Genomic DNA, 12391 nt, shown 5'->3' on the forward strand with positions numbered 1-12391 from the left:
TATCTACTTTTAGGACTTGTGTGAAAATCTGATGATGTTTTAGGTCACATTTATGCAGAAATATAGAAAATTCTAAAGGGTTCACAAACTTTCAAGCACCACTTTTTCTTTAGTGGACCAAAAGCTACTGAATTCAAATCACAGACTTCCCCTTTTATTAGTTTTTTGTTTGTTTGCTTGTTTGTTTGTTTTTTATAGAACAATGAATGAATTCAGGGCCACGTGGCCCTAAATTCTCCGCTATTTTTTCCTGCTTCACCATGACCCAGTTCAAGATACTATGTCATGCATCACATCCCGTGGTGGGCTTTCCCTGTTCACACAAGGAATTGTGGGATACAAATTTGAAACAGGAGAGAAAAATGGAGGACATGAGTGTGCGAATGAAAAGTGAAAGACCGACTACAGTAACGGAAAGCAAGAAGAAAAGACGTTATGTTATATACAAAGGAAAAGAAACGTAGGAAATATCAAACTAATAAATATCGGCGGTCAGCGAGCACCTCAGTGTGATCAGCTGTTCGTTTAGCGACAGAATGATGGAACTGTCAGTGCACGCTCAAAGGTAAACCTGCACATGCACACACACACACACACACGCGGACTTCCTCTGTCTGCTTGACTGCGCGAAGAAGCGAGCAATTTCATGCACATTATTTGCTTTAATCCGGTCAAATTAAATAACTTCCCAGCCACAGAATGGCCTGATATTTTGTGAGATATTACAGAAATAAACAGATATTACAATGACCACATTTCAGAGGGAACTCAATTTCACTGATTTTATGAAATTGAAGGGCCGTCTTGCTTTAATGCTGTGGAATGTCCATCATACAAATTAGTTCATGTTGTGCTGGACAGTTTGTACAGCTCTTAAATAATATTTCTCTTTTTATCAGAGCTCCCCGCACACAAAGCACACAGAGCGAAGCTCCATACTTAAGAGAACACGATAATGCATCGATCAGATTTTTGATGGCTTTTGCGATTGATGTCCGCACATATGAACTACATTCATGTACCACCACAGGGAACATGATCATAAGTGCAAGGCAACGTATCTCAAAAACACTTGCCCACCGGACAATTAAATGTGTATCTTTATTTACATAATGTAGACGGGTTTTTGTCCAGCGCTTATTAATAATTTGCTTTTTAAAAAGATAATGTGGGATTATTTACTAACACATTTTACACTCATCAGGAGTGCTGCTTTTAGGCAGTACCTAAAGATATATGCAATTTTATACTAATATCTCTAACTATACCCATTTAAGTTCATTTCATTTACCCATTTAAACTTAATTTTAATTTTTATTTCATCTCAGTTAGAATAACTGCCGGCTTTAGTGTATTGCCGAATGCATGGTCATACGACTAAAATACTGTTTGAGGGTTTGTTTGTTTGTTTTTTATTTACACTGAAAGAGACTTGAAAGAATCCAAAAGCTCTTCATTTAAGTGTATGAATCTTTATATTTGAATGTATATATGTAAATCTATTTTTTAAGTAAATGGTTAAACTTACCTGTTGCATTTTGCCTATTTCATAGGTTTTTGCATACACTGGTAATATTTATAGTGTATATGCGCTAAAGACTTGAATTACTTTAAAAATTAAAGTCCATTCAAGGGTTTATTTCATTGTGTATTAGAACACATTCAGATAATCTGATTTATCTGATGAGTGACATAGAGCATTGAATTAAAGATCAAGTGAAGGTTTTGTTTCTTTTGAATATTTCTAGCTGCTTAAATAGGCCTCCATCCATCCATCCATCCATCCATCCATCCATCCATCCATTATCTGTAACCACTTATCCTGTTCAAGGTTGTGGGCAAGCTGGACCCTATCCCAGCTGACTATGGTCGAGAGGCGGGATACACCCTGGACAAGTCGCCAGGTCATCACAGGGCTGACACATAGAAAAACACAACCATTCACACTCACACCTACGGTCAATTTAGAGCCACCAGTTATCCTAACCTGCATGTCTTTGGACTGTGGGGGAAACCGGAGCACCCGGAGGAAACCCACACGGACACGGGGAGAACATGCAAACTCCACACAGAAAGGCCCCCGTCAGCCGCTGGGCTCAAACCCAGAACCTTCTTGCTAGGGGACACTGGAAACTTTTGAATTAGACAACTAGGGGACACTGGAAACTTTTGAATTTGGCAATTAGGGGACACTGGAAACTTCTGAATTAGAAAACTAGGGGACACTGGAAACTTTTGAATTAGACCACTAGGGGACACTGGAAACTTTTGAATTAGACAACTAAGGGACACTTGAAACTTCTGAATTAGACAACTAGGGGACACTGGAAGCTTCTGAATTAGAAAACTAGGGGACACTGGAAACATCCTTTCCCTTACTTTCTCTTGAACAACAACAACAAAAAAAAGTTATATCCTGCGAAAATCACAAACTGAAGCCCTTCCCGAATTGAAGTTACAGTGTTACCTGTCAGCACTGACTCTGGAGACTCCTTCCTTCAATGTTAAATAAACATCTCCATCACCATATCAATGATTATAAAAGTTTTTAAAATCCATTTATGTGGCACATCTACCCTACAAGTCCTTGTAAACAAGCTGTTACTAAACAATAACGGATTAGAACAAGCCCATTAGAAAACTAATCAACACCTTCTGATCAATCAGAAACCAGAATTCAACACTGCTGTGGTCTAAAAGGAACTTATAGTGGAGTTGGCTCTGTTTCTAATTTTAGTAATGAAGGTTAAAATACCTCCATAATAGACAGAATGCCTGGAAGCAGAGCTACTCTGATTCATTATTCACATTTAATGATCAAGGGACATACATGCACTCGGCTAACACAATGCCTTGCTTTTTTTAATTATGCTTTGTTTTTATTAGCATAATATTATGGATATAATACACACAAGAGGTTTCAGGGTAAAGCTTTCAAGTGTGCTTCTTCTTGATCTTTCGTAAGTATACTCACCAGCCACCTGCTGCTTGATGCAGTTCTCTAATCAGCCGATCGCTTGATGCGTCAAATCATGCAGATACAAATCAAGAGCTTCAGTTAATGTTCACAATGTTCAAACATCAGAATGGGAAAAATTGTGATCTCAAAGTGTGACTATCTTTCACTGTGGTATGGGTGTTGGTTTGAGCCAGATAGACTGGTTTAAGTATTTCAGAAACTGCTGATCTCCTGGGGTTTTCACATGCAACCGTCTCTAGAGTTTACACAGACAGACTGGTGCAAAAAACAAAAAAACATTGAGTAAGTGAGTGACGGTTCTGTGGGTGGAAACAAATACCTTGTTGATAAGAGAGGTCAGGAAAATGGACAGATCTGTTCAAGCTGCCAGGAAAAATACAGTAACTCATATCATCACTATTTACAACCATGGATCCACATACATATCTAGATTTGCATAAAAATCTAAGTAATGGTTCCTTGCTCCATGGCCAACCTTTCCTCAAACTTTCATCAAAATCCGTTCACTACTTTTTTAATTATGTTGAAGAAAAAACAAACAAACAAACACACACATTTTGCAGAGGTAATAAACATGAGACAATATACAAGAGTGCCTACTTTTCTTTTTCTTAGTTACTTCTTTCAATCAGGTAGAAATATGGGTAGAAAGGAAGGGATAGAGAACTCGAGATGGAGGAGAGGAGCAGATAAATGTGAGCAGACGTGAGTTAGAGAGATAGAGGGATAAAGAAATAAACAGAGCTCAGAGATGAGTGATGAAGGATGACAGGATCGAGGGAGTTCCTGGTGATAGCCCTTCTGTCTCTTACAGACACGTGTTCCCTTCATTACATGGGTCATCTCCAGTCATGGTGTCCAAATCGAGCCCTGGAGGACTACAGCACACCACATGTCCCATTTTCACACTTTTTTTTTTTTTTACTTTAAAGGCGCTATAATTAGCACACGAATTCAATTCAACACCATCTGACCAATTGGATTAGAGAATTCAAACAAAATATATACTGTATATGCATCATCAATATGTTCTCACAGCTTACGAAACCCAGATGAACGAAATCTAGGAGAGATACTTAGTTTCTAATTACAGTAACTTTCTAATAAAAATGCACGCACGTCCCATGTCTGAAACTATAGAAGCGGTATCAAAGCATGGATCATCCTGACGTGCCTAATTACACAGCAGTCACTTGGAGGCAGAGAGCTCCAATTATCGTGGCACCAACTGGGAGTGTTTTGGTTGATGTCAGCTGTAACCTGTAATATCTCCATCTGGGTGTGACTGATAGCACACTCGCTAAAGTTCCACGCTGTAGGACAGGGCTTCTCAAACTTTTTGCTTTAACTGTAAAATGGATTTCATAGATCATCTCTGAACATCATCTAGCTATTTGTTCATTAATTAGCAGATGCTCTTATCCAGAGTGAGATACGACATACCCAAAGCAGCCTGGGGAGCAGGTGGAGGTTAGGTGCCTTGCTCAAGGGCACTTCAGCCATTCCTGCTGGTCCAGGGAATTAAAACAAAAACCTTTTGGTCCCAAAGCTGCTTCTCTAACCTTTAGATCATGGCTTCCCCCAAGGACAATGATACAGTATCTTTGCTGTTTATTGGGAGCCATAGTGGTTTTTATTCATGAATTTTCTGAGCACAGAATGAATTTAAGTCCAAGTTCTCATTATTTATACACTATTTACTTTTAAGTTTGGATTAAAACGTTTCTACTTTCTAAGTAACCACCCAGAGGAAAATTTTATCGCTCGAATGTTGATCTTTGATGGCTCAGGAGATGTGCTGATGATTCTCACTCATGTTTCTTTTAGGTATCAACTTTGTCATAAATGTTTCTTGTAAACATGAGGAGAAATAGCATAAAACAAAAAAAGCGATGAGAGAGTTGAGAGAGATGAGAAATTTCTGCTGCTTGGACCTGCCTGATCCATCCTGATGCCCTACTTCTGGCTGGAGTCTCATCACATTGCTCCTGTGGAGGACAGCCCCGTATGGACAGTTGAAAGTCACACCTGGAAGATGGCTCTGGACACTTACAGTTTTGCTCCGATGGCTGAGGCTACAATCGCCATGATAACTTTTGGACTGTGGTTGTCATGAACAGTTTTGCACTCAAATCTCCATCAATGAACAGTTTATAACTTCAACAAAACAGACTTCATGTTAAAACATATAGTGAGTTATATAATGAGTTTCCTGGTTACACAGTTATACTTTGTGACTCTATAGGACACAGTTATAGAAGCAAGTTATTTATAATCACGCTTTCTGTTATCACTCAAATGAGGATGGGTTCCCTTTAGAGTCTGGTTCCTCTTGAGGTTTCTTCCTCATGTCGTCTGAGGGAGATTTTCCTCACCACCATCACCACAGGCTTGATCATTGGGGATAGATTAGGGATAAAATTAGCTCATGTTTAAAGTCTTTAATTTTCTGTAAAGCTGCTTTGTGACAATATCTGTTGTTAAAAGCGCTATAAAAATAAACTGACTTGACTTAAAGGAGTCAAACACTGAAAATTTGGCTTCAGAAATATACAAGACCTGAAGAGCAGTGTTGTAGTCAAGACCACCTAAACCAAAACCAAGTCATGACCGAGACCAAAGTGTATAGAGACCAAGACTGAGGGGTTGAGATCAAGTCAAGACCAAGACCAAGGCAGGGCAAGACTGAGTCAAGATTAGGACCAGACCAGTGTCTGAAGGGGGTTGGGGTGAAAGCCGTTAACAGGAAGAAAATTTTCAAATTAGGAATGAGTCACATTATTGGTCACATTCGAAGCAGGAAATTTTACATCCAATCACAGTAACGATGTTAACAAATAAATCAGACAATACACAAGCAGTTTAGTGAATTCCCCACAGTTGTTGTTTTGACCGGTCTTGAAATAAAATCCAGAGTCCTCTATGTCCAAGACTGAGACAAGGCCGAGTAAAAATGTAGTCAATTCCGAGAGGAGACTGAGACCTTCAAAAAGTGGTCGAGACCAGGCCGGTCTCAAGTACTCCAACATTACTGAAGAGGTCTCTTTTTCTGTCTTGATTACAGCAATGAAAAAAGCACGCAAAATCATCCAATAGGTAAAGACTACAGCGTTAACATAAACAACTGTCCAATCAGTTTTACTTTTAATATGCATGTTCTTCAGGACTAATAGTACGGTATTACTGTATCTGTAAAATACGACATCTTTTTTATGAATTCTTCCTGCATTCCTTCAGCTGAACCTTGCACTAAGCTCCATCACCAGTGAGAAGAAATTTCTCTTGAAATCCACGGAAAACTAAAACTAGATTTAAATTTGGAAAGATGGGCTACAAGACCAGGTGCCGTTTAGGTGAACCTGTGCAGGAGTAGAACCCCATGTGTTCTTCTTTTGTAGCCCATCCACCATGTCTTGTCCAGTCTGAGATGCTTTTCTGTACACCACGGTTGTAAAGAGTGATTAGTTGAGTTAATGTAGACTTCCTGTCACCCTGAGCCAGTCTGGCCATTCTCCTCTGACCCTCTCTCATCAACAAGCTCACAGAAGATCAACTCCACCTGGCACCAAGAAATCATAGAAAACGCTGTTTGATGTGAATATTTCCTGAAGCTCTTTACCTGTATCTACATGATTTTATGCACTGTGCTGCTGCCATATGATTGACTGATTGGATAATTGGTATGGTATTCATTTGTTTGTTTGTTTTTGTTAATCAACCTGTACTTCTTGAAGGTCCTACCTGATCACATGGAATATAGCGGAGATGATGAGCTCGTTGTGGACCGCGATGGTCATGTAGCGTGGTTCATGAAAGGCTGAAGGTACCGTCCTTACAGCATAACAGAGATATACACTCCACAGGAGGAACAGGAACTCAGCTATGGGTGTGTGTGTGAGAGAGAGAGAGAGAGAGAGAGAGAGAGAGAGAGAGAGAGAGAGATTCAATACACAAAGCAAACCTTTCCTAAATTGCCTGTATACCCCGGATGCTGCTTGTCAGACGATTATAGATGAAGCCAGCCCAGGGATTTATAGATCTGCCCTCCTGCAGCCGACATGTGTCCTTTCTACCCCAATGTGTCTCCATCCATCCATCCATCCATCCATCCATCCATCCATCCATCCATTATCCATAACCGCTTATCCTCTTCAGGGTCGTGGGCAAGCTGGAGCCTATCCCAGCTGACTACGGGTGAAAGGCGGGGTACACCCTGGACAAGTCGCCAGGTCATCGCAGGGCTGACACATAGAGACACACAACCATTCACACTCACATTCACACCTACGGTCAATTTAGAGTCACCAGTTAACCTAACCTGCATGTCTTTGGACTGTGGGGGAAACCGGAGCACCCGGAGGAAACCCACGCGGACACGGGGAGAACATGCAAACTCCACAGAGAAAGGCCCCCATCGGCCACTGGGCTCGAACCTAGAACCTTCTTGCTGTGAAGTGACAGTGCTAACCACTACACCACCGTGCTGCCCCCAATGTATCTTTTACTTAAAATTAAACTGATACCAAATGGTCGCTCTTTTGCTTATTTTGTGTATTCTAGTATACGTATGTAAATATCTGAGCAGAATAGTGTACGGAGTCCAGACTGCGTTATCTATCAGAGTGACACTGCCTTACCCACTGCCATCATGTAATCCCAGCGGTCCAGCAGGCACATACTGAACTGCAGACCCTCTTGGGTGAAGCCCATGGTGATCAGTGCCAAGTGCCAGTCTGGGTTCTGGCACACAGCCAAAGTCCATGCCACCAGGAACCAGAGCACAATCAGCAGAATGATGCACAGGAGGCACAGAACCTTCCAGCTGGTCATGTACGGGATCCTCTGAGCCGTGCGAGACAGGAACACCTTCAGAACCCTGGAGGACACCCGACAAGGAACCACAAGAGCATGTTTGTTTAGATAATATAGTCATGTAAAAATATGAATTTTACATGTTCTTGCATCTGGAGAGATTGCTTTCATCATACTATAAAATAACATTGCATGAAAGTATAGTGACTCTCCAATACATGCTTGTGAGAGGAGCTTTATGTACGCAGAGGTTGAGTAATTTCCTCAAACAGCAGCTCTGACAATAGTACAGTGGCAAATCACAGGTCTCGTTTGAATATGCTATTGTTTCTATAGTAACATATTACATGGTTTGTGAAGTTTTCTGGAAGGAGATGTTTATTTTAACATTGATGGAAGGAGTCTTCAGTGTTAGTGCTTTGTAACAATCAAGGGCGCATTGCATTGGTGCATTGGGTGGCGCCGATCTCTGTTTCCGCAGCCCTCGGCCTCTCACCTATACAGCTAGAGTTACAGTGGGGGGCTAGTCCTCTGGTTACCATGAGAGTTTTTAGTAACAATCAAAGGTAAAGCTGAAACGTTCAGTTTTCCAACCCAGGAATGTGTTCAGTGCAGATAATCCACACCAGGGTGGTGTGATGGAGCTCAACATGAAATGGAGTGCCATTGCTATACTAAAGTGGATTATTTCGGTATAATACAGTCTGGAATGTGCTATTCCACTAATATACTGCAAACAATCCCTGTACAATGTTTAATTTATTGTTAAACTGTAGCTGGAGATGTTTTGCCTGACTTTTTGGTATATCGAGTTTTAATGAACTTTTATTGATTACTTTTAAATGACTTCTTCAGTGCGTAATGAGTTGGCCGAGTAGTTAGCGTGTCTGCCTCTTGACCAGGAGATTGTGAGTTCTAATCATGGTTGGGTCATACCAAAGACCATCATAAAAATGGTACCTGGTTAGGTGTGGCACAATACAGATGTGAGTAGGGAGTCAAACTCTTCTGGTTACCAGAGTACCAGCCCCCATGGTAACCCTAGCTACGTAATAGGAGAGATGCTGAGGGTTATAGAAATGGAAATCGATGCTGCCCAGTGCACCTTAAGGGCTTGGTTAGTACTGGGATGGGAGACTGCCCGGGAAGACCAGGGCATGGGAGGCACTTTGACTTTTCATTGTGTGACTTATTTTGTAAATTATTTAATGTTTGTGTGTATGGATGTATGTTTTGACTCCATGCTTTGTTAACTGTGCCAGTCTTGGCCAGGATGCTCTTGTAAAAGAGATTTTAATCTCACTGAGTCTTTCTTGGTTAAATAAAGGTTAAATAAAAATAATTTGAACAACATATAGACTCACACCCAAGACTCCTTCCATAAAAGTTAAATAAACCTCTGCTAACTATAAAATCTGTACCACATAAACAATTACACATTTTATATCGTCATAGATTATGTGGAGCATCCGCTTAAACAAGTCCCTGTTTAAGACCTGTTACTATGGAAACGATGTCAGTATATTCAGAATAGTCAGTACAACAGCACTCCGTCTTGTGTAACGTTGCTTTCATACTACAGTTCTATCAACAAGAATTTAATATCGTAGTAGTAAGTGACATTGAGGACAAAGTATGGCCATGTTTATTTTTGCTCTGCTAGCAGAAATAGATCCCAAAGAAACTTTATAACACATCAGCTAGCTACAGTGGTGCTTGAAAGTTTGTGAACCCTTTAGAATTTTCTATATTTCTGCATAAATATGACCTAAAACATCATCAGATTTTCACACAAGTCCTAAAAGTAGATAAAGAGAACCCAGTTAAACAAATGAGACAAAAATATTATACTTGGTCATTTATTTATTGAGGAAAATGATCCAATATTACATATCTGTGAGTGGCAAAAGTATGTGAACCTCTAGGATTAGCAGTTAATTTGAAGGTGAAATTAGAGTCAGGTGTTTTCAATCAATGGGATGACAATCAGGTGTTTTTTGGGCACCCTGTTTTATTTAAAGAACAGGGATCTATCAAAGTCTGATCTTCACAACACATGTTTGTGGAAGTGTATCATGGCACGAACAAAGGAGATTTCTGAGGACCTCAGAAAAAGCATTGTTGATGCTCATCAGGCTGGAAAAGGTTACAAAACCATCTCTAAAGAGTTTGGACTCCACCAATCCACAGTCAGGCAGATTGTGTACAAATGGAGGAAATTCAAGACCATTGTTACCCTCCCCAGGAGTGGTCGACCAACAAAGATTGTGTAATAGTCGGCGAGGTCACAAAGGGCCCCAGAGTAACTTCTACGTAAGCAACTGAAGGCCTCTCTCACACTGGCTAATGTTAATGTTCATGAATCCACCATCAGGAGAACACTGAACAACAATGGTGTGCATGGCAGGGTTGCAAGGAGAAAGCCACTGCTCTCCAAAAAGAACACTGCTGCTCGTCTGCAGTTTGCTAAAGATCATGTGGACAAGCCAGAAGGCTATTGGAAAAATGTTTTGTGGACAGATGAGAGCAAAATAGAAGTTTTTGGTTGAAATGAGAAGTGTTATGTTTAGAGAAAGGAAAACACTGCATTCCAGTATAAGAACCTTATCCCATCTGTGAAACATGGTGGTGGTAGTATCATGGTTTGGGCCTGTTTTGCTGCATCTGGACCAGGACGGCTTGCCATCATTGATGGAACAATGAATTCTGAATTATACCAGCAAATTCTAAAGGAAAATGTCAGGACATCTGTCCATGAACTGAATCTCAAGAGAAGGTGGGTCATGCAGCAAGACAACGACCCTAAGCACACAAGTCATTCTACCAAAGAATGGTTAAAGGAGAATAAAGTGAATGTTTTGGAATGGCCAAGTCAAAGTCCTGACCTTAATCCAATCGAAATGTTGTGGAAGGACCTGAAGCGAGCAGTTCATGTGAGGAAACCCACCAACATCCCAGAGTTGAAGCTGTTCTGTATGGAGGAACGGGCTAAAATTTCTCCAAGCCAGTGTGCAGGACTGATCAACAGTTACCGCAAACGTTTAGTTGCAGTTATTGCTGCACAAGGGGGTCACACCAGATACTGAAAGCAAAGGTTCACATACTTTTGCCACTCTCAGATATGTAATATTGGATCATTTTCCTCAATAAATAAATGACCAAGTATAATATTTTTGTCTCATTTGTTTAACTGGGTTCTCTTTATCTACTTTTAGGACTTGTGTGAAAATCTGATGATGTCTCATCTCATCTCATTATCTCTAGCCGCTTTATCCTTCTACAGGGTCGCAGGCAAGCTGGAGCCTATCCCAGCTGACTATGGGCGAAGGGCGGGGTACACCCTGGACAAGTCGCCAGGTCATCACAGGGCTGACACATAGACACAGACAACCATTCACATTCACACCTACGGTCAATTTAGAGTCACCAGTTAACCTAACCTGCATGTCTTTGGACTGTGGGGGAAACCGGAGCACCCGGAGGAAACCCACGTGGACACGGGGAGAACATGCAAACTCCGCACAGAAAGGCCCTCGCCAGCCCTGGGGCTCGAACCCAGGACCTTCTTGCTGTGAGGCAACAGCGCTAACCACTACACCACCGTGCCGCCCCAATCTGATGATGTTTTAGGTCATATTTATGCAGAAATATAGAAAATTCTAAAGGGTTCACAAACTTTCAAGCACCACTGTAGCTCACACTGACTTGTACATTCATGCTAAAGGCACTTCCGGTAAAATTAGCATCCCTTCTTTCTTTTCATCTTCATCTGACGAGCTTTCATACTTTAAGTCAAAAATTATATTCCTGAAAAGTATCATTCTCCATGTGTGCTGATGATGGTGCTAATTTTCCTGGAGCAACAGTTTTGAAATAGGAAGTGGGATTTTATGGGTAGGACACATATGAGCAGAGTGATACATATGTCAAAAGTCAAAGTCCCTCCAGCACCAGGTATTCCCAGGCAGTCTCCTGTCCCAGTACTAACCAGGCCATTAAGATACACGGGGCAGTGCCAATCTCCGCTTCTCTCACCTATATAGCTAGGGTTACAGTGGGGGGCTGGTCCTCTGGTAACTGCAAGAGTTTGACTCCCCACTCACATCTGTATTGCAGTGTGCCTTGCCAGAAGGTACCATTTTTTTATGATGGCCTTTGGTATGACACAACCACGAGTAGAACTCACAATCTCCTGATCAAGAGGTGGACATGCTAACCACATATGTCAGTGTTGTAGTTAAGTCACTAAACCTCGAGTCCGAGTCCAGTCTTGAGTCCCCAGTGTTCAAGTCCGAGTCAAGTCGGAGTCCATCCATCATCTGTAGCCACTTATCCTGTTCTACAGGGCAAGCTGGAGCCTATCCCAACTGACTATGGGCGAGAGGCGGGGTACACCCTGGACAAGTCACCAGGTTGTCAGAGACAACCATTCACACCTACGGTCAATTTAGCGCCACCAATTAACCTAACCTGCATGTCTTTGTACTGTGGGGGAAACCAGAGCACCCGGAGGAAACCCATGCAGACATGGGGATAACATGCAAACTCCACACAGAAAGGCCCTCGCTGGCCACTGGGCTCGAACCCAGAACCTTCTTG

General features: G+C 41.5%; 1 protein-coding gene across 1 annotated transcript in view; it reads right to left on the reverse strand.

Annotated features, from left to right (window-relative positions):
* The window catches only part of gpr158a (G protein-coupled receptor 158a), a 290966-nt gene that overhangs the window by 26320 nt on the left and 252255 nt on the right, over positions 1–12391 (reverse strand). The window contains exons 7-8 of the mRNA XM_060922557.1: positions 7618–7856; positions 6722–6860 (exon numbers count right to left, since the gene is read on the reverse strand). Coding sequence (XP_060778540.1) covers positions 6722–6860; positions 7618–7856 — 378 coding nt within the window. The remainder of the gene's footprint in view (positions 1–6721; positions 6861–7617; positions 7857–12391) is intronic.

This window comes from Neoarius graeffei, chromosome 5, assembly GCF_027579695.1.
Source record: "Neoarius graeffei isolate fNeoGra1 chromosome 5, fNeoGra1.pri, whole genome shotgun sequence".
NCBI lineage: Eukaryota > Metazoa > Chordata > Actinopteri > Siluriformes > Ariidae > Neoarius > Neoarius graeffei.